This window comes from Castor canadensis, chromosome 4 (assembly GCF_047511655.1).
Source record: "Castor canadensis chromosome 4, mCasCan1.hap1v2, whole genome shotgun sequence".
NCBI classification, from domain to species: Eukaryota; Metazoa; Chordata; class Mammalia; order Rodentia; family Castoridae; genus Castor; species Castor canadensis.
In genome coordinates, this window is record NC_133389.1 from 65,348,604 (window position 1) to 65,372,054 (window position 23,451).

General features: G+C 43.5%; 2 protein-coding genes across 4 annotated transcripts in view; both read left to right on the plus strand.

Moving 5' to 3' along the window:
* Gnal (G protein subunit alpha L) overlaps positions 1–23,451 on the plus strand; it is a 167,206-nt gene that overhangs the window by 128,072 nt on the left and 15,683 nt on the right. The window lies entirely within an intron of this gene.
* On the plus strand, positions 14,761–16,380 carry Chmp1b (charged multivesicular body protein 1B). The gene has a single exon (XM_020178962.2). The coding sequence runs from the start codon at positions 14,885–14,887 to the stop codon at positions 15,482–15,484; it is 600 nt and encodes a 199-aa protein (XP_020034551.1). The 5' UTR covers positions 14,761–14,884; the 3' UTR covers positions 15,485–16,380.

Sequence of the window (23,451 nt, forward strand, 5' to 3'; positions counted from 1 at the left end):
TGGCTTCATAAAATGTGTTTGGCAGTTTTCCTTCCCTTTCTATTTCGTGGAACAATTTAAGGAGGGTTGGTATCAGTTCTTCTTTAAAGGTCTGATAGAATTCAGCAGAGAATCCATCAGGTCCTGGACTTTTCTTTTTGGGGAGACTCTTGATTGCTGCTTCAATTTCATTTTGTGTTATAGATCTATTCAGGTGATTAATTTCCTCTTGGTTCAGTTTTGGATGATCATATGTATCTAGAAGTCTGTCCATTTCTTTAAGATTTTCAAATTTATTTGAATATAGGTTCTCAAAGTAGTCTCTGATGATTTCCTGGACTTCCATGGTGTTTGTTGTTATCTCCCCTTTTGCATTCCTAATTCTACTAATTTGGGTTTTTTCTCTCCTCATTTTAGTCAGGTTTGCCAGGGGTCTATCGATCTTGTTTATTTTTTCAAAGAACCAACTTTTTGTTTCATTAATTCTTTGTATGGTTTTTTTGGTTTCTATTTCGTTGATTTCAGCTCTTATTTTTATTATTTCTCTCCTTCTATTTGTTTTGGGATTTGCTTGTTCTTGTTTTTCTAGGAGTTTGAGATGTATCATTAGGTCATTGATTTGGGATCTTTCAATCTTTTTAATGTATGCACTCATGGCTATAAACTTTCCTCTCAAGACTGCCTTAGCTGTGTCCCATAGGTTCCGGTAGGTTGTGTTTTCATTTTCATTGACTTCCAGGAACTTTTTAATTTCCTCTTTTATTGCATCGATGATCCATTCTTCATTAAGTAATGAGTTATTTAGTTTCCAGCTGTTTGCATGTTTTTTGTCTTTACTTTTGTTGTTGAGTTCTACTTTTACTGCATTGTGGTCAGATAGTATGCATGGTATTATTTCTATTTTCTTATATTTGCTGAGGCTTGCTTTGTGCCCTAGGATATGATCTATTTTGGAGAAGGTTCCATGGGCTGCTGAGAAGAATGTATATTGTGTAGAGGTTGGATGAAATGTTCTGTAGACATCTACTAGGTCCACTTGATCTATTGCATATTTTAGATCTTGGATTTCTTTATTGAGTTTTTGTTTGGATGACCTATCTATTGATGATAATGGAGTGTTAAAGTCTCCCACAACCACTGTGTTGGCGTTTATATATGCTTTTAGGTCTTTCATGGTCACATTTAGCATCTTTAACTAGCCAGAAAACCTGTATGACCATTTTGATAGAAACAAGATGGAGGCCGGGGATGGTGGTTCATTCCTGTAAATCCCAGCTACTCGGGAGGTGGAGATCAGGAAGATCACGGTTCCAGATCAGCCCAGGCAAAAGACACAATACCCTACCTGAAAAATAACTAAAGCAAAAAAGAGCTGGAGGCATAGCTCAAGTAGTAGAGCACCTGCCAAGCAAGCATGAGGCCCTGAGTTCAAACCCAAGAATTGCCAAACCAGACAAACAAAATTGAGATTCAGAGATGAGTCTTTCACTGGGCTCAACACCCTGTTTGTTTCTGCCAGAGAAGGGACCATATGGAAGTATTCTGACATACTTGTATATGAGGAGTTACAAATGGTAGGAAATTTTTTTAACTTTTCCTTGTAATCACCAGAAATATTTTTTAATTAAATTATGCAGAAATGTGAAAAGGAAAATAATGAGAAATTTTCTCCAGGTTGAATTCCTAACAGTGTCATCATAGTTCTTAACATAAATGTGAATTGAAGTCTGATAAATAGAATATTTTCTCCTGCTGAGGACATGCTGGTTGCTCTGCAGGAGAGCTTGGGCCCTGAGAAGAGCACACTGCACATGCTCTGTGCCTCACAGGAATTTGCTCAGGTGACTGTAATCCTGCTGTCCTCCATGGGTGTGCATGTCTAAAGAGAAATGAGCAGGGCTGGGGTGCTGCTCCATGTAAAGCAGGTGCTCAGCATACTTGAGCCCTGACTTCATCCCAACACACTCAGAGTATATCTTCCTTCTGGACGATGGTTAGAAATAGTTTGAAGGAAGATAAAACGTGTGTGATGTATTGATAGGAGTCTGGGTGGCACAAGTATATGCATTTGTCAAAATTCAGTCTTGAGTACACAATTAAGATTTGTGTTTCAGCCAGGGGCGTGGCTCAGCAATAGGGTACTTGCCTAGTATTCGTGAGAACCTGAGGCTGATACCCAGCACCTCAAAAATAAATAAATAAATAAATAAAAGGTTTGTGTTTCATTGTATGTAAAGTTTACATCAAAATAAAAGCCTGTAAACAAATTGATTTCTAGATAATGGTCTTCTGTGCTGAGTAGTTAGGAAGAGGTGTACTTCTGTCTTCACTTTCTTTAGAATGCATCAAGAATAGCATGGACTTGAGGAATGGGTACATAGGGTGATAGGATTTTGGGCGGGGGACTGAGGTTTGAACTCAGGGCTTTGTGCTTATAGAGCAGATGCTCTATTACTTGAGCCACACCTCCAGTCCATTTTGCTCTGCTTATTTTGGAGATGGGGTTTCAAGAACTATTTGCTGGAGCTGGCCTTGAACTGTGATCCTTCTCATCTCAGCCTCCCAAGTAGCTAGGATTACAAGCATGAACCACCAGTGCCCAGCTGTGATTTTTTTTTAAATACAGCAAAAGTAAGCCAGATGGGCCTGGGAGTGTCTGTGGTCCTAGCTGCTCAAGAGACTGAGGCAGGAGAATCCTTTGAGCCCAAGAGTTCAAGACCAGCATAAACAATGTAACAAGATCCAGTCTCAGAATAATAAACATATAAACAAAAAGTATAGTGAGATAGTAATGGTAGGAGATAGATAGTGGATATTCAGGTATTCACTATAAAATTATTTCACGTTTGTTTAATGTTTGAAATTTTTCATAATAAAATGTAGGAGAAAGAAAGAAAAATACACATAGGTATATGTGATCAGAAATCCACAGAAAAACAAGTTACATAGTAGCACAGGCTAATAAATTAGTGGTGCCCTTCAAGTTACAATAGAGCAGGGCCTGGGTGTAGTTCAGGGGTAGAACACTTGCTCTACTTTGGGTTTGGTCCCCAGTGCTGGGGGGAAAAAAAAATCACCAATATGCCACATAAGACATTTGAGTATGTGAGGTTTTTTACAGTTACTTTTAAGTGTTTACTGAATTCTTTGAAGGAATCCAGATAAACACTTTACACTTAACAAAGTGTAAAGTTTCAGAGTAATTTCAGAGGCATGGTCCTGTGTACCGACCAGCTAGCTCAAGTTTATTGAAACCCATCAGGTGAGGATGCTATTCTACACACAGCCTATGACTTAACATCAATCCTCACACTTGCCCAGTCGACATATTATTTCTGTTTTGCAGAGGAGAAAAGATTACATGATACCAGACTATTACCTGATGTACCCAAGATTTCATATTTTCAACCTAAAGACTGTGAAAAATTAGTTCAATTAGTGTTCTGTGAGCATCAGAGCAGCCAGGCACTGCCAGATGATAAGCTACAAAGATGAATGAGGCCTGGCCCCCAGATCTAGGCAGCGTCCTGTTGAGGGATGCCCTCTTCCTCTCACTCTTGCCAGCTTCACATTTCCATACAATTCATATCTTGGTCTCAGCGTTCAAAAGAAAGCCAGGAAAGCTGGTTTTAAAACAAGAGTCTTCATGGTTCAAGTAGCATAAAGACAGCTCACAGAATGTGAACCGTATTTGTTAATAACTCATCTGATAAAGGTCTCTTGCCCGGAATATATAAAGAATTCTTACAACTCAACAAAAGATACAATAATTCAGTTTTTAAATTAGCAAAGGATCTATATAGACATTATTCCCCCACATGACATATAAATAGCCAATAAGTTTATGAAAACATGGTCATCACTAGTCATTAGGGAGTGCAAATTAAAAGCCCAGTAAAATACCACTTAACACCCATCAGGATGACACCCACCAGATAAAAGCTGATGAGGACAGGGAGCAACAGGTACCCTGTACACTGCAGCAGGAAAGTAAGATGGTGCAGCTGCTTTGCAAAGCAGTGTGGCAACCCCACAAAAAGTGCAGCATACTACCATAAGACCCAGCAACCCTACTTCTGGTGTGTACCCAAGAGAACTGAAAACATACATCCATATAAACTTCTAGACATATGTCCATAGCAATAGCCAAAAAATAAAAGCAAGCCAAATGCCCATCAGCTGATGAATGGGTAAACAAAATGATTCATCCACACAGTGGAATACTGTTCGTCTATAGGGAAGAATGAAGTACTGTCACATGCGCCAATTGGATGAACCCTGAAAACATTATGCCAAGCCAAGAAAGGCTCATACTGTGTGACTCCATTTACACCACGTGTCTGGAGTTCCTGTGTCTATAGGGACAGACAGCAGATTAGATTTGCATAGGGCTGGGGGATAAGGGCTTGAGTAACGTCAGATGGTTGAGGGCTTCTTTTTGAAGTGGTTAAAGTGTTGTAAAAGCAACCGTGGTGATAGCTGTGCAATTCCAGATATACAAAAAAGCCACAGAATTGTGCACTTACTTGCGCTTTAAATCCCAGCCAGGCGTAGTGGCACATATGCCATCCTAGGCAACACAGCTGGAACCATCTCAAAAACAGAGACCGCATGATGGTGCATAGCTGTAATCCCAGATACTTGGTGGGGCTGAGATCAGGAGGATCAAAGTTCGAGGCCAACCCAGGCAAAAAGTTAATGAGACCCCCCTCCCACCTCAACAAATAAGCCAGGAGTGGTGGCTCACATAGAAGGCATTGGTAGGAGGATTGTGATCTGAAGCCAGACCAGGGCAAAAACATGAGACCTGAAAAATAACTAAAGCAAAACAAGGCTGGAGGCGTGACTCAAGTGGTAGAGCCTACCTAGCAAGCACAATGTCCTGAGTTCCAGCCTCAGCACCACAAAAAGTTTGAGACTCAGTGTTGGAGCTGGCATGTTAAGATTTTAGCTTGGATGTGTTGATAGAATTAGGCTTACGATTATTTGAGTCAGCCCAGTTTTGGATCCTTTTTATTTAATATCAATGGTAAAAACGTGGGACTGCATTCAAAAGTAGTGAACAGGTTGCTTGTAGAAGTCACAGCACTCCTTGCCCTGTTCTGTGAACTCTGTCATCTGTGTTCTGAACCAGGCAGCCACATGGACGTGCTGCTGAGGTGGTCATGCCACAGCCATAAAATAGGCTGTGCTTACGCTGACTGGTAAGCACATTTTACCCATTTAGAGAGGAAAAGAAAGGAAAAAAGTAGGAACGCAAAGTGCAGATTCATACTGTAATTCCCATACTGGAAATATGTCTTAAAGCTTCCAAAACAAAAATCACCTTTGTGGAAATTGGCATGTAACTTACAATAATAAGTTATTCCCATAGGATTCACAGTAATTGTTTTTTGCAGTACAAGGCCTTCACCTTGAGCCACTCCATCAGCTCTTTTTCTTTTTCTTTTTCTTTTTTTTTTTTTTTTTGTGATAGGTTTTGCCTGGCTGGCTTTGAACTGTGATCTTCCTGATCTCTGCCTCCTGTGTAGCTAGGATTATAGGCATGAGCCACAGGCTCAGATAGTGTCCAGCATGGTAATACCTCGTTAATATGAGACACCGCTGCATATATCTGTACTTCAGAACTTTTTATATCTAAATAACAAGAATGAACAGATCTAAGAGTTCTATAAACTCTTCTTTATGGATGATGGGTTAGTGTGCCATTGTTAACTGCTCATGTGGAATTACTGTTTTACTACTGTGAACAATAGTGGATATTCCATACATCTGTAAATGAATGGATATTTGCATTTTAATTGTGCTTTTTCCGACACTCAAACCTGTAATCCTAGCTACTCAGGAGGCAGAGGTCGGATTGTGGTTCTTGGTTCAAAGCCAGCCCAGGCAAATAGTTCACAAGACCCTGCATCCAAAATATCCAACACAAAAATAAGGCTGGTGGAGTGGCTCACGTGGTAGAGTGCCTGCCTAGCAAGCATGAAGCACTGAGTTCAAACCCCAGTTCCGCCAAAAACAATAATAATAATTGTGCTTTTTCTGTTTTTTTCCGTACTGTCATACTCATGTATACAAAATTAATGTTTCTATGAAGCTCGGCTTTTCACTATCTGACACAGTGTCTGTTCACAGCATTATTCATAGTAGAAACAACCTCACTGATGCATGGATGACACGCACAGGAATTTCAGATGCTCAGGGTTCTTGAGCCGGCTCTGAGAATGAAAGCACAGACAGACTCTAACAGCAGAGGTCGGAAAGATTTTATTTATAGAGAATTTAGTTGGAGAAAAGAGAAGCGAAAAACTGCATATTGGAGAATGCAGGGGGACCCGGAAACCAGTGATCCCCTGGGTCAGGTTGGGGTGTGGGGTTTTATAGCCTATTTGCATTGCCTGATGGCAGAGATGCCTTTCAGATGCAAACTTCTTCCTAGGGAGAAGTGTCTCCTTGACCACTTATCGCCTTTTGGGACCTCCCGCAGTCCGTCCTTCAGTCCTTCATCACAAATATACAGTGTGGTGTATCCATGCAATATTATCCAGGCATAAAAAGAATAGAGTTCTCTGTGTTATGTGCCGGTGTGAAGTGTTGTGGGGGTCCTGGCCTTCACAGGCCAGGGAACTGGCTCGTGGGGCAGCTGATTGATTTGTAAGCCAAAGCTGGTATAGGAAGTGGGATTTATTAGAGAGAAAGGAAAGGCTACAGCTAGATCAGTGCAGCGGAACCCGGAAGCCGGTAGCTTGCTGCACAGGTGGAGGCTGGGGTTTTTATGGACATTCTAACTCTGGCTTAGATGGGTTTTTCTCATTGGCCATGGATTCGTGGGCGTTCTCAGGTGAACTGGTTTGGTTTGCACCTTTATTGGGGGAGGGGAAACAATCTTGAGAGCATTTTGCTCATCAGCCCTGTGGCAGATCTATCAGACCCTGTATCTCCTCTTCAGGGTACAGGAATGCATGTTTACACCTCCTTCTTGGGATGCAGGAATCAGAGTGCTCTCCATGGGGGATGGGATACTCATCCGCCTTAGGTCTCCAGACCCAACATCTGGACTGGGGTTTCAGCTCAGTGACAGAGGGTGAGTTTAGCATGGGCGAGGCCCTGGGTTTAATCCCTAACACCAAAAAAACAAAATAAAAAAAAGAGAGTTCTGCTGCATAGCTGCCTTTACAACAGAAGTGTTAACTGCATCAGAGAACATGGGAAGCTGTATTGATAGATTATGTAAGGACTTCCCTCCAGCCAGTAAATAATGAGAATGTGCTCACAGCAACGTAATTAAAGCTTTTAAAATAGAGTTTAGAGTGTAAGAAAGCTGCTCTTTGATCATTTCCTATCAAAGCAAGCATTCAAAAAACGTGAAAGAGAAGCCTCGCCTGGGCTTGTTCACACATCACCGCTTAGAATTCCGGTTCCATTCATGGCACAATAATTAGGATCCCACATTGTCAGAAGATGACATTCAGACCGTAAGCGATAGCCTGTTACAACTTTCGCTTATTTAAGAAAATCAAAACACGAATAGAATTCCCATTTGCTCACTAACCGTGTTATTCGCACAGAGACAATGAAGTGCACAGGATGGCCTTGCTTTATGAACTCGATATTCATAAAAACGTAGTGTTGGGTGCTGTTTCCATGAAGGAGGAAGGACAGACGGCTTTCTAGGCTGCCTACTGAGGTAGCAATAAGAAAGTTGCCACCTGGGTGTGAGTTTTGCTAAATGTGTGTGGTGACTAAATATATCTTCTGAGACAGATAAGACTTAACACATTGCTTTGCCAAAAAAGGAAATTCTGTATCATCCTCAGTTGAACATGTGTAATGACAGTTCAGCTCTCTTGAGAAACTCAGCGTGAATTGAGCACTGATGGAAGGTCAGGTTCCCATCCGTTCTTCTCTGAAGGATGGTGTGATCTCGACAGAAGAAAGCACCATTGTCCTGCAGTGTCGTGGGCCCCCCACAGATGCTCAAGGTCGTTTATATAAAATGTCATGGCACACCCGGCCTCATCCTCCTGTCAACTTGACATCATCTCCAGATGACTTATCATTCTTCATGCAACATAAGTGCTATGTACATCGGGTTTACACTGTATTGTTTAGGGAAAGACAACCAGGGGACGGTCTGCATGTGTTCAGAATAGACTTGATTTCTTTTTCAGTCAAATATCTTCTCTCGATTGTTGGATGAATCCTAAGATGCAGGTCTCACAGATACAGAAGGCAACCGTGCCTGGTGTCTGGGCCGCCCTCTCAGAAAGCCGTCTTCATGTGACGTCCTCTCTACTCACTCCACAGTTAGCATTTGTCCTGTGGGGATCAAGGTGCATGGGGAGCTGTTGGGAAGTGAAGCAGTGACCAGTGCACAGTCGTGGGCAGCTGCAGGAGAGGAGGCCCTGGAAATTTCCAGTGAGCGAAAGCCACCCCGATGCACTCTGGTCCTTGGTTCCCTAGTTTGGTTCACATAAATGACACTGAGGAATTGACAAAGATTTGTGTTCGTATAGTAGAGATTCAGTTAGCTTTCCACTGTTCCACTGAAAACACTGTATGACTCACTATTTAGTGTTGTTCTCCACGTGTTAATCTTGGCTAGAATTTTCCTTCAGGCCTTGTACCTTCGAGGCAAGCACAGAGTTGTACCCCCATCCTTGGCTAGGATTTATTCCATTAGAACACAGTTAATCATAGTTATTTAAACACTGCCTAGTGGTTCTGGGAAGAGAAATACACCTTGCCTGTCAGCTCATGGAGCATTCCATGCAGCACCTTTGCTTTGACTAAGGAGACCCTCCTGGGAGAGGACACGCTGGGAAAACAGACACCTCAAGTACATCGGCTTTGCTGGTGACTTGTCTGTCTCCTGTACCGTTATGGGATACAGTCATGACCTGTAAGCTTCTACCAAACTACAGAAGAAAGCACATCCATACCTCAGTTCATAAACCTCCTGCTGAATGACTTCATTCAAAGTCATTTTAGTCAACACTTCTTTTCAAGTCTCTTCCTGTGGCCGCCCTTAGGCCACAGTGTTAATGACTTCCGAGGAAAAGGAATGTGCTGGTGCATGACAAAAGTTTAGAAGTGATAAGAAATAGTCTGCTCTGTTATGGGGTGTTTTACATTCTAATTGGAGGTGTAAAGTAATTACTTCTAGTAAGACTCAAGTTTTAAAAATTGCCTGAGAACAAGCAGCTCCACACTCCCGTAGAGCAGCAGCATTCAGTCCTGTCCTTTTGCATCTCTTCCCATCAGAACCACATACATGGGATGAACTTGGACTTCCATCAGACAGCCAGGCAACTGTTAGATGCTGCAACAAACACCCATGCAGGGAAAGAAGTTTTTCTTTAAAAGAAAAAGAAAAAGCATAGTAAACATGGAAATGTTACGGAAATATTGTCCAGCAAGAAACCAAGCGACACTCAGAGAAGTAAGAGATCTTGGAATTTATTTGACGCCGGCAGTCCCAGATGAGCTCACACTCAAAATTCTGGCTCCCGGAGCAGTGAAATTGTAGGATTCTTATAGGGCAGTGCAGGGAATTGGGTTAGGATGAATGTACTGGTTGCTAATAGGTGGGCTTACATTGGGGGATAGGGATCGGGCTATTTAGGCGGGAGCAGCAGGGGACCTGTGTCAGGAAGTCTGTTTACAGAAGGAGACAAAGAAAGGCAGGAATGAGCAGTTATCTCTGTGTGGGGCCTTTTATCTTGGCCCTGGACCCATTTTATCGCTTAACTAGCAACTTCTCGCGTCCTTATAACCTGCCTTTGGGGTGATCTTCCTGTTCAGAAATACATGGCATGTTTCACAGATAATACAACCAGGTTATATTATCAGGTTTTTGATTTGCTGCCATGTTTCTTTAGTTTCTGCCTCTGTTTTTCATTTTCTTAGGGGTAGGAACCTACCATGGAATAGATTTTCTGTCTATGACAGGTTTCTTTGAGTGAAGTCGTTGTATAGAAGTAGACACAGTCTGCCTTATCTGGTTGCCAAGCATGCTGTGCACATGCTCCATGAGAGATTTTTGAAATTACCAGGAAAGAAAAAGGTAATTTTTCTTGATAAATTTCACAGTGTTACAGATGGCCTCAGGTTTTTTTTTTTTAAGTGAGTAGTTTGAGGGAAACTTCTTTGGCAGTCAGACCTGATGAAAGCTTACCACCAACTGCAAGATCAAATATTTTGTTTTTCCAATTTTATAAATGAGGAACTGAAGCCCAGAGAAGAAATCTGATCTCATCTAGTCACACATATAATCACACTGCTTTACCAAGAAGGACCTGAGCCCAGTGCCCTCACAGTAGGCAGAACCTCACTGATTCCTGGGCAGAGGAAGCCCAGGTCATCTGAAAACAAGACTGGACTGAGAGAATCTGAAGTTATTCTTTAGCAAACCCAGGCAGAGAGAGAAGAGACTGCTTTTTTTCTTTTTTTTTTTTTTGGTGGGACTGTGTTTGTTTGTTTGTTTGTTTTTAAAAGAATTCTGTTGACTTTTCTCTAAATCCAGATCATTCTTTATTCCAAGGAAGACTTGGATCAAATCTGAAACTCACTATCGTGATACCTCAGGGCAAGGCAGTCATTGCTTTACCAGTGCCAAAAGAACTCCCAAAGTGCCTTTGGAGGGGCGGGAGTACTTAGATTTCATTCTCTACATCCCACAAATTGGCAAATTGTCCCACGCAGACAAGGGACACATGTTAGCACATGTAGGCTTCTCCACACATGGGGAATGCACTGCGCAGTGCAGAATTCTGTCTGTGTGCTCCTCATCCATTTACTGCTAACTCCTTCCTGTTTTCATTTTTAAAACTTGACGTTAATGTATTTTGAGGGACAGCAAGTTTACTGTTTCCCAAGGCTTAAGCAGTCTGAGTTTTGAATTACAGCTGTGTCTGTGAGTGAGAAGGCGATTCAGGAAAGAATTACATACAAACATATGTGTACCCCAGTTAATCTATGTAATACCTATGGTATACATATAGTGCATATGCATAATGTATTCCAAGAGAGGAGGCCTTCATTCAGACCTTCATACAGTCAACAGAAAAACACGGAGCATCTGCTGAGATGCAGAGGTTGACTAGTAGCAGGCACAGGTACCAGTAGGTCCCCACGCTAGAGCTAAAAAAAAGTGGGGGGGGGACTGCTGCTGAGCAAATAAACACAACTATGTGCATACGTACAAGTCATGACAAGTGATTGATGAGGATCTCAGAATTTGAGGTACAACCTCCCCATATCACTAAAAACGTACCAGTGAGAATCCATGGGGAGTGGGGCCATGTTTGCTTTGAAGATTCTGGGGCTCTGACTCAGCTTCATGCATGCTACACCTGCAGCCCAAATTCCAGTAGGATTTAAACACAGTGAAATAATTTTTTTGTATCTTTTCCTTCCTTTTTTTTAGTGGTTTAGATTTAGCAAATGATTCTTTCCTAATTAAATCAAACCACAAGCCCTGATTCAGTATCTCAAGCCAGTTGCACTGGTTCAAGGAAGGAAAATAGGCTACATGTGCCAATGATACATATTTTTCTTCCCCTTTTTTGTGTTTGTTTGTTTGCTGCTGTGGTGCTGGTGATGAGCCCAGCAGGGACCTTGCACATGCTAGCAAACACTCTTTCACTCAGCTACCTCCCCAGCATTTTATAGAGATAATTAATTGATTTGACTCACAGCTTTCTAGAAATGTTTAAAGTCTAATCAAAAATTTCTTTTTCTTTTTTTTTACAAAAAGGAGATTTTCTGCCTGGCTATTTGCCTTGTAAGGTAGCAGTGTTGTTGCAGAAGTCGCAACTATTCCAGTAATTATAAACTATATTCTTTTCTCACATCAATATTGGGTACAGAAGGTTCTCAGATGCCATTGGCATTGTCATAGGACTAAAGTCTCCTTTGATAATAATCCCCAAATAATCTCCCTCTGCTACATACAACCAGCTCTGCAGGCTGCAAGCCCCAATGGAGTATGAAGAATGGAAAACACCTGGAGAAGGGTTTTGTGCAGATGTAGACAAGGGCACAGGCTGGGAGAGCTCCTGAGACTCTGACTTGAACAACTAGTGTAAGTGGGAATGAGTAGATCTGGAGGAAAGAACTGAGTTCAGTCACTTTGAGAAGCTGCCAGATGGTCTTGCACCACAAATTATCCAGGGCCAAGGAGCTCCAAATAAAAATGTCCTAGTGTGAACCTGAGAGTTGTTAGCAACACATCCTGTTGCACACCGTGAGAATGGCTGGGGGTCTATGGAAGAGAGAAGAGGCCTGGGGGGTGCTTCGTCGTCAGCTCAGGGAGAGGAGAGAAGCTGCCCAGAGCAAGCTCAGCCTTCTCTTCTGCATTCCAGCCTGCTCTGTCTCTGAAAATAGGGCTCTGGGGTCCATCCCACAGACATTGTCCAGCCCAGGGAGGAGCCTAACTGTGATCACCGAGTGCAGCTGCTTTTAGCAAGTCCACAGCAGCTCACCTTAGTCTTGCAGTCATTGCAGCCATCCCCTCAGCCTCCTCAAAATGATGGCTGCCAAGTCACCTTCTTCTCCTAAGCTACATGATAGTCCTCCTTTTTTTCTTATTCATTTGTTTTAAGATTGTCTCTCCCTGTATAATCCAGGTTGGCCTCAAACTTGCAATCCTCCTGCCTCACCCTCCCTAGGCTGGCGCAACTAGGCCTGCCTAGGCTTTCTTTTATTACTGAGTTATCCGTTGTAGTCCCCGATGTATCCATGGAATCTGATGTTTGACATGTGCCAGATTTATGGTCTGGGGCAAGTTACTTAGCTCTCTGTGCTCAGGTTTCCTTGCCTGCATACTGGAGCTATTAACACAATGTCTGCCTCAAGGTTTGTGAGGATGGAATGAGTTTATTCATGGACAGTGCCCAGAACAGTGCCTGGCAAGTAAGTGTTTAAGAAATAAGGGAAGTCATCATTGTCATCATCCGTCGCTTTTTCATGATAATATTCCAAATCATCCCACCTAATTAGAATTTGTTATGAGGAATCTGTAGAGCTGGGGTGTCATTCAGACAGAGTGCTGTATCTAGGTAGCATGCATGAGGCCATGGTTCAAACACCAATACTGCAGAAGGAAAAGAGAAAGGAAAAGAGGGAGGGAAGAAACTACAGAGAATAGACAGGAGCTAGTTTGCAAACTGTGAGAAAACCATGAACCCAAAAGAAGAAGAGCCAGGACTAGGTGAACAGAGGAGGAGCTTATGCCTTTAGCCCAGTTCAAACAGATTTCTTCCTTTATTGTTTATATAGCACACTCCTAGAAAAGTCTCACTGGAGGGAGAGTGCTGCTGTAGGGGGAAAAGGAACCTTGGCTAAGCTCCCGATCAGGGTGGTGTGCTTGCCCCTCTCCACCACAGGCAAAGCCAGCAATAACTTGGATTCTGTGCCTGCTGGGAACCAGGTACCTGCTGCACTCCACAGGGAAACAGAGTAAGAGAGCTCTCTGCCTCCAAGTAGTTAATACCAAATAGGCATGAGCCAAGCCTGTGCCCTGTGCTGTGGCAGCGGAACAGAACACACGCAGCACCCCAGGGCTCCTGGGAAGTCCTCCCAGAGGTGACAGGATCTCAACGGGCAGCAGTAACAATGTCCACAGAGAGAAGCATCCTTTCTCGTCCTCTGCCTCGGTCAGTTAACACAAATAATGAGCAGCTTCCATGCCACACAGAGGAGTTAGCGTGTGGCCCCACGTGCCTGTGGCAGAGGCGCTCCTTTAACTGATTGGCAAGCCATCACTGGAAGCCCGGAGAGACGTGAGCTTCCCATATCTGGATTAACGTGATCTCTAAGCAGAATTCGCTCTCGGTTTCCCGTATTTTCAATAGCTCATTAGGGCAGATTGGCCTGCTTACATTTTGTTACTGCTGTTTATCAGAGGAATCCTTCCAAAGAAGACGTTACAGCACACGTTGCTGCACTGTCGTTGGAAAGCCTGAATTTATTTTTCAAGGGTTTAATACACAGCGACTGATTTGATGTATGCCAATGTGTGGGTCCCAGCACCTCGCCATTCTCTGCCTGCATAATTTAAGGTGACAGTTCAGCCCTGTCAAACTAAAATGTAAGTGAAATTCCTCAGCTATTTATAAAACATCAAGAAAATAGAATTGTATCAGCAAAAGATGGGTCTTTTGTATTACTAAGCCACAGGACGATTTTCCGATGATAACTAACAGCCACGGGAGGCACTTGGTGTCTGGAAAACATAGTCACCTATTGCCATAAACAGGGTATCCCACAACTCAAGCATAAACTGTAGGCAAAGCCTGAAACACAGGTTATTGACAACTTTTGCATTTTTTTTTTAATCCCCTGAGATTAGGTTCCCCTGAGAAAGTGGAAGTTACCCTTGTAAACAGAGCAAGCTTTAGCCCGATGGATGACCTAGTTGCTATTTTGCAGGGTTTTAGCACTCTGGCCAAACATTACGTGCAGGTCTGGACATATCCGTCTGCGTCAGCAGACACATTCCTAGGGAAGCGCCGGTCAACGCTAGTTTTTTTCTAATTTGCTAATGACTTGATGGTTTTAAAAACCGGGTGAAACGCAGCACAGAAAGCGAACGCACGCTCAGCCTGGGCAGCGTAGCGCGCAGCCGCGTCGCGGTTCCGGGAGGAATCTGGTCGGAGCCCCGCCTTTGTGGGCGGTCCCGGCGCTGTCTATCATGCAGGCCCCACCCCCGACGCATCCGACCCTTGGGCCGCGGGCCCCGCCCCGGCGCCGGGTTCTTACGTCACCGTCTGCGCTGCGCCCAGTAGAAACAGGAAGTGGGACCAAAACAAAGGAGCGGCGGCCGGGAGTGGACGTTCCTGATCTGGTGTCCCTTCCGCGTACGCTCCGGCCCTGGCCGCTGACCCCAAGGAGCCGTCCGACCATGTCCAACATGGAGAAACACCTGTTCAACCTGAAGTTCGCCGCCAAGGAACTGAGCAGGAGTGCCAAGAAATGCGATAAGGAGGAGAAGGCCGAAAAGGCCAAAATCAAAAAGGCCATTCAGAAGGGCAACATGGAAGTTGCGAGGATACATGCCGAAAATGCCATCCGCCAGAAGAACCAGGCGGTGAATTTCTTGAGAATGAGTGCGCGGGTCGATGCGGTGGCTGCCAGAGTCCAGACGGCGGTGACGATGGGCAAAGTGACTAAGTCAATGGCCGGTGTGGTGAAGTCGATGGACGCGACGTTGAAGACCATGAATCTGGAGAAGATCTCTGCTTTGATGGACAAGTTCGAGCATCAGTTTGAGACGCTGGACGTCCAGACGCAGCAAATGGAAGACACGATGAGCAGCACGACGACGCTGACCACTCCCCAGAACCAAGTAGATATGCTGCTCCAGGAAATGGCAGACGAGGCGGGCCTCGACCTGAACATGGAGCTGCCGCAAGGCCAGACCGGTTCGGTGGGCACGAGCGTGGCCTCGGCCGAGCAGGATGAACTGTCCCAGAGGCTGGCCCGCCTCCGGGACCAAGTGTGATGGCAGAGCCCGCCGGGGTCCCCTCTTGCACGTCGGAGAGAGAGACCTAGAAACATGTCAGAATGCAGTGACGCCCTTCCTTCTATCTTTGGGATTTCAGCCCTCTCCAGACACGTGAAGAACGTCCAGTCTTCTCCACCCTTACCTGGACTTTTTAAGTTCTGTGTAGCTTGTGACGATGTGTATTTTTATAGCTGCCTTTAACAAAACTGGTTAATTTGCTTTCTATGAATCTCAAAAATTCGCTCAGAACTCTAGTCCTCATGTATTCATTTTTCCACTTAGAATTATCATATTGAAGTTTTATTTTAGTGTGGTTGGTGATACATAGAATGATAAGTGGTGAATAAAAATTAAAGAAGGGGGAATGATTGGTTACAAGACTATAAACACTTTGTTCAACTTATTCAATGAAGAGTGCTATTATATAGATATATTCTTTGGGTTTTTTTTTTTTTTTTCCTGGTCTTGCCATCCAAGCAAGACTTAATTGACTATTAATTTATTCTCATAATTTACACTAAAATTACCTTAGAAAATTTTTGCATAATACTGTTTACATTCTGTAAGCTCATGTGATAATGGAGTTTGTGTAAGTGGGAAAATGCCACATAACTTCATTTGTTATCAGGAAAAATTAAATTTGTTCACTTATATTTTCTATTTAAGTAGTTTTTACAAGACTTAGAAGGTTAACATTTGACAATTTCTAGTGATTTTCCTATGTCAACACTTTAATTACACATCTGATAAAGTATGTTAATTAGCATGACAGTCATATTACACATTTAACATTGCCAAAGAACTGTTGATTCATTTGGATAAACCCTGGGACATGTGTTTCTAGGTTTTGTTTTGCTTTAACAACCAAAACTAGAAATAAAATTAGAACTGCATTTTAAGTTCTAATTATTTGCCTTTATTATTTTGTCTTAAAGCAGCAACTTTTTATTTCAAACCTCAAAAAAATTAGGTTGGAATGTGTTAGCCATGCAAAGCTTTCATTGACAGCCAGCTAGAAGTCTGGGAAGAAGGCGGCAGGATTAGAAGGAGAGAGGCTACAGGCCAGCTGTGACCTCCACCTTCCCGGGAATGGGTGCATATAATTCCCTGGCTGAAAAGCAAAGCATGTTGCTACCACTTTCTCACAGCCTCAAACATGGAGAACAGCGACTTGCTTTTCCTTGGCAAGTATATTAACCTAAGTTAAATACTTACAAGGTTGTTTCTGTTTATTTTTAATCCCCTCTTTTCTTAACTGGAAGTTTTCTCCAGAAGAGAAACTAATTACAGGAACTCTTCTAAGCCCCCTGAGAGCTTCATTTTTAAAACGTGCTTTCCAGTGTGAGTGAATATTGAAGGGAAATCCAGGTGTGTGAGATGAATACTGGTCCTCATAGTTAAGTTGTGATTTGTTTTGCTTTGGTTGTGCTATGGACTGGACATTACTCAGAAGTCTCCTATAAGAGCACCTGTTGTTGCCCAGCATCTTCCCCAAAGGCCCTTTAGCAGGCCTTGTGTCCTCTTGTCTGCACAGTTGTGCAGAGGCAGCTGTGTGAGTACAGCATATGTCTTACCCCTCTTTAGACTGGAAAAACATGACTAATTACAATTTTAAAAATAGCTCAGTGTTGAACCCTTTGGTAAACTGAAGACCCTTTTATACTGCAAAGATTCCCATCAAAATATATTTTGTGAGATTAAACAATGCTGTATATGGTTGAACTTTCTTAAAATATGTTCATTATTTCATACTATACGAATGTACATTTTTGTGAACCATAAATATTATTTTCAAAAGCACTACGGGCCTATGAATTATTTCCTCACTTTTGAAATTGATGCAGTTTCGAAATGTAAACCACAGAAATGTGTTAAATAATTTTTAAACTGCATGTTATTGCATGTGAGAATGGATTCTATTTAAAAAGCTATTTAAAGGCTGGGAGTATAGCCCAGTGGTAGAACACGTGCTTACATTGTGTGAGGTCCTGGGTTGGATCCCCAGTACTACAAAAAGGAAAAAAACAATTAAAAATCTACTTAAAGAATTCGGGCTGACAGAGTGGCTCAAGTAATAGATGCCTGCCTCACAAGCATAAGCCCCTGAGTTCAAACCCCAGCACCGAAAAAAGAAAACTAAAAGACAATTCAGAGGTGGATTTGGTCCAGAGGACATGATTCTTCTCACTTGCCTTCAGTCTTGCCACCTGGACTCTTGCTTGGCCAGCATGGCATTTTCTTGCATATTGCTAGGATCCTATTACTTCTTTACTGTGATTGTTTCTTCACAGCAACAAGATTGTTTTTCTATGTGACCTGCCTTAGACCAAAGACAAAGAAGCCAACTCAAATGTACCATGGAAGTAATCTTCCATGCCACTACTAGTACTAGTTTCAGTCTCTTAACATTTTTGCCCTAAATGCACAATTTTGCCGGGTGTGATGGCCACATATGTGCAGTGGAGAGGCTGAGGCAGGAGGACCATGAGTTTGAGACTGGCCTGGCCTATATAAATGCAAAAAAGAAAATGCTTCATTATTTCTGTGCTTCATTTAGAAGTAATGGGGGAAAAATAGAGTGGACTGATTCACAAACTTAACTTTCCTCTCCACTTTATTTTAGTGCAGGAACCCAAGTGTGTCAGTTGGAGAAGTGTCTAAAACTGTTCTTCCTGCTGTCTTTGATTTGGAAAAAACTACATAAGATAAGCAATCCTCTAATGACCTTGTTGACACAGTATAGAGGCAGCTGGACCATCACTAAAAGCAGAAGTGAGGAATTTCTCTGCAATACACACATCACCCTCTTGGGGGCATTTATGTAGCCAAAATCCTAAACTCAAGAATTTAGTAAACTGTTAGCAAAAGCTACAAACCAAGGATGTTAAACAAATTGGTTAAAAGGTCTCTGTAATTAGGTTTTTTTTCTTTTTTGTGTTTTTTCTTTTTCTTTTTTCTTTTTTTGTTTATTGTAATTTTTTTAATCAGCTTCCTGGAATTAGCAAACTGCCTGCCTGGTTTCCCCAAGTTCATTTTTCTACAACTAGATTGTCAGGTCCACCAGGAGCAGAACCAGTCAGGGTCTGTCTTGGTCTGGATTCCTGGGCCTGGTATGGTACTCACACACTGGGTTCCTGGCAGTGTCTCTTGGAGAACACATGCCTCCCCTGGTGTTCTTGTGGTGGTGTCCAGAGCTCTCTGATGCCAGTAGACACAGAGGAGTGAGCACAGGCAGTGCCCTTGTATGGATGCCAGCACCAGGAGAAGGGGTTCCCATGTCCACAGCAGTTAGCATCTTGGAGCAGGTAGGATTTAATCTCAGCTTTCAAAAGAAAATGTGGCGATAACACAGGATCTAAGAGGCCAAAAACTGCATGAAGATTGGGCCAGACTGGATGTTTACTTGCTGTCACAGAATGGAAGACTGGACCGATTGCATAGGGCTAAGAGGTGGAGAATCATGACTGGTTGTCCAGGTATAGAGATCAGAGCACAGAGAGGAGGCAGAGAAGGCTGGGAGCAGTGGTCACTATGGATCAGACCACCTGGAGACCTCCTTCCACTGCAGACTGATTCAGGGTGTCTACAGCCAATGTGGGTGCTGCCAGTGCTGGCCTGAGGACCCCCTTTGAGGAGTGCGGCTCTAGCCCTGGCTGTGCATCAGAACTGCCTGGACTTCCTTGCCGCATGGGTAATATATTTTTCTCCACCAAGACTTTTGTATCTTATAGGTAAGCATCACGAATTAAATTTCACTAACACTTTGAGAAAAGTTTTTTACTCACCTTGACACTTAACAGAATTATTTTCATCTTTTCATGACCATCTTGTCCCCACTTCATGATCATCTCTATGGCCATACGAACTCTGACTTTTGAGTTGTTCTAATGGGAAAACAGACAACAGATGGAGTATAAATAATTATGGTTGGGAGGATTGTTTTGGGGGTGGCAGTGTTTGTGTTCTTTTGTTCTGGTTTTGATTTCTGTCAATATCAGCGATGAGACTAAAAACATTTCTGCAAACACATATCCTCATTTATAGCAGAAAATAATGAAAAATATCAAAGTAGATTGCTTTTAACTACTTTCTATAGTGGCCACAATGAAAGTGATTTCTTTGCAGTTGTAATTTGCTGGTGTTTTACAACTCTGTATATAGCAAAGGGCATTCTTAGATTTGCTTAATTTTTCTGAATGGCTTGTAACAGCATATCTATAACCCTTTAAAATGTAGTCATATGCAAATTTCTGTGTGTAATCTGGAAGACCCTTTTTAAAACTTTTCTTTTTGTTTGGTGGGTTTTTTTGTTTGTTTGTTTTTGGTGGGACTGGGCTTGAACTCAGGGTTTTCACGCTTGCAAAGCAGGAACTCTACTACTTGAGTCACACCTCCAGTCCATTTTGCTCTGGCTATTTTAGAGATAGAGTCTCACAAACTCTTTGCCTGGGCTGCCTTGAACAGCGGTTCTCCTGACCTCAGCCTCCCAAGAAGCTAGGACTACAGGTGTAAGCCACCGGCGCCCGCAAAACTCATCTCCATGTAATAATCTTAGGAGCCCCAATTTGAAGACTTGCTTCTACAGCATGCTTGGAAATAGAGCAAGTGGCAGAGCTGGAAGGAAGCTTGAATACCAGCTTGGAGAGGAGGGTGGGGAAAGACCAACACCTCTGCCACCTTTGCCTTTGTCATGACATCTCAGAGCCCCCCGCATCTTTAATCCTGTGCAGGAAGTTCCCACCACTTCCTCTGGAAGGCGTCTTAATTACACCCCTCAAGAACCTCGGATGTACTTTTGTCAACCGTATCTCACTCTTTCTACTTATACTTGTGATTACCATCTGTATAAATTCACCCACCTACCTCTGCCCTACGCACATTCGATCTTACATTGGTTGTTTCCCAAACTCTATAGCCAAGGGCTTCGGAGTTCATTTTCAGCTCCTTCCAGCCCTTCTTGTCAGAGCTGAGTAGTTTCTGTGTCACACGCTTAGCACTGCAGCTCTCTGCCGAGAAGACAGAGCAAGTCTGGATCAAATTATCCAGGCACCTGACACACGTCGGGGAAACCAGGGTTGTCCGGGCCATATTCCAGAGCCCTCCCCACCAGGGCTGAAATTTCTTTCACTTTGTCACACACTCCAAGTCCTCTTTGATTCATTTCTAGGAAGTCAAGAACAGGAAGTGTCCTTCCCTGATGCTTCCCCACTCCCCGCATTGGAGGCCAACAACCACTAAGCCAAATAAAATCGCCCTTAGTTTTCAACCCCCGCCTTGGGCAAGGGCAAGGGCTAGGCCAGGGCCCTCCCTCCTTCAGATCACCTGGTTTCTGGGCTGCAGTAGTATCTACCTGAATTTTCAGTTCCTGTTCCAAAGAGGCCAGCGGTAGATAAGGGGCCCTTTGGCTTCTCAGTGGCCCTATCACCTGGGCCACAGCTCTGCAGTCTCTTCAGGCCAGTGCAGTCCCAGATATCACCCTTTATAACTTGCCTTCCCGGCTCTTCCAGCTAAAACAGCCTTGTTCCTGACCATGGGGGTCACAGTTGTCCCCACCACTCCCTGTTCCTCTGACAGACCATCCCTAACACTGGAAGATCTGTTCTTGCCCTTCCTACATTCTGCTAATTTCTCACCTGCAGCCAGGGCTGCCTCTTGTTGCAGCTATGACATAGGTTTTGTGCCTACCCAAGGGTACATAGATGAAGGCTACCAAAATGTCATCTCAGCACTAAGGAACATTTGGGACTTAGTTTCTCAAAAGGAGGGAGTCAAAGATGGCCAAGGGAACTAAGTGGTCATTCTGGGTCTTTGGCCAAGCAGTTCATAAAAACGGTCCCTTTGTTTCTATAGAAGCAGGGAAAGGACTTCCCACTGTTATCAGAACTGGTGATGCTCCACGGAAGAAGCTTCCAAATAGAGAGGAGGCCTCTGCCTGGCCCTTGGGTACCAAGTTTACTCTGTTGCAAAAAAAGAATTTTAGAACACATCAAGGTAGAAACCAAGAAAGCTTATTAGCAAAGAAAAGCAAAGGGGAGAGACACAGTGCACATCGGTGCAGGCACATCTGATAACAGGTGCCATGAGTAATCTAACAGTGGTTTGGGGATTTGCTTCAAATTTACCTTAGGAAAAGTGCTCCTTTTTGTTCTGACACCTGCTATATTTAATCACTTTTACTATTTCACCAGTTAGGCCCAAAGACTTTAAGGTCATCTATGTCAGTTACTATGACATAGATGTTTGAACATCCCTTCAAACAAAGAATGGGTCCTGCCAGATGCTCCTTTTAGGACAGGTGTTCATTCTTACAATAAGTATTTTCCTTTGTAAACACTTGTGTTCAGAGGAGTCATTTTTCCAAAGTATTTTTTCCCAGGATCTCTTTCTTTAAGACATCCTTGCTCATTCCCAGAGCACACTAATTATTTGGACAAGTGAGCAAGGTCAGAGAGAGGGAGCTGCTCTTTCCCACTTTTTTCCTTTTTACTAAATGGAATGCTACAGCTTACTGAGGGGGTATAAGACTTCAAGCAAAGACAACAGTGACTGTGTGCTTTTAATCAAGACATTCATTAATACAGTGTTCATCTCTGAATTCCTGGCTGCCATTTCCCATGCCTCTATCCTTCTCACCATTCTGTCTTACATTCTGTCTGTGCTGGGCCCTAGAGAGTAACAGACAAAGATGGTTCATCAGGAAAATGCACCCAGGGACATGGACTTGGAGAGTGCTCAGTTGCTTTACAGCACATACCCTGGATGGCCCAAGGTCCACAAGTGTGAAGGTGGCCATGCCTGCTCAGCTGTTCACCTTCCTTGTGCAGGGCTGGTGCCTCACCCTCCTGATACCCACGTGGATGCCCTAGACAGAGAACAAGCATTACTCAGACTTTCCCTTGCTCTTCATTCTCCTTCCAGAAGCCTTCACTACCCCTCTTTTCCCAGAAGTGGGCTCTGTTCACCAGTTAAGCAGCCCCTGGACTCTTCCCGTGTCAGGAAATCTTCCTGAGCCCCCTGGACGTGGGCTGGGTCTCCAGCCCCCTACTCAAGTGTGAGAGGAGGAGGGGAGAGAACATTCATTCATATCATGAATATTTCCTGGGATCGGGTCCTGTGCTGGGTGTTGTGGACACTGGAGCCACTAAAGACCTATTCTCTGGGTCTCACATTGGTAGAAGAGATAGATAATAGCACATCAATGAGTAAATGAAAATGTGCCATGCATGCTGGAACACTCTGTAGGCCAACAGAGCCAGGCCACATGGAGCTGGTGGGTGATGTTTGGGACAGGTGTGGCTGTGGCTTCTGCACAGGAAGAGATTGAAAGATGGTGTCAAGTCGCTTTACCTACCGCATACCACACCGATCCAGCTTCCCTGTCTTTAAACTGACTTCTCCCTCCCTCCGTGGGTCTTCTAGGGCCATTCAGGCTTCGGAGGGTCAGTCCCCAAATCTGTACCAGAGGAAATCTGCAGACGGACGACACACACTGTCACCCACTTATCCATCTTCCACACACATGAAGTTGTTCACACACTCCCTTACACACATCTCCAATCATTCACACACACTCACATTCTCACACAGACACAAATACATTACAACTCACAGTCAGTCATACACACTCATACACTCATGCTGTTACACACACACACTCACAAAACTTTTAGTTCCTATTAGGAACTTATTACATTAAAGGAACACCTGGCACTTCCATTGCAATGCCTTCTACTAGCTTGTCCTTGGTTTCTTTTTTTTTTTTTTTTTGCAGTACTGGGGTTTTGAACTCAGGGCTTCCTCTTGCTAGACAAGCACTCTACCACTTGAGCCACACCTCCAGCCCCCAGTTTGGCCATGAAAACGAAGCCCCATGCCCTTCCCAGTTCCCGAGTGGCCGCCACCCCCAACCCATAAAGACCAGGAAAAGGGAAGGAAGGGGGTTTAAGGAAAAAAAAAGCAAAACA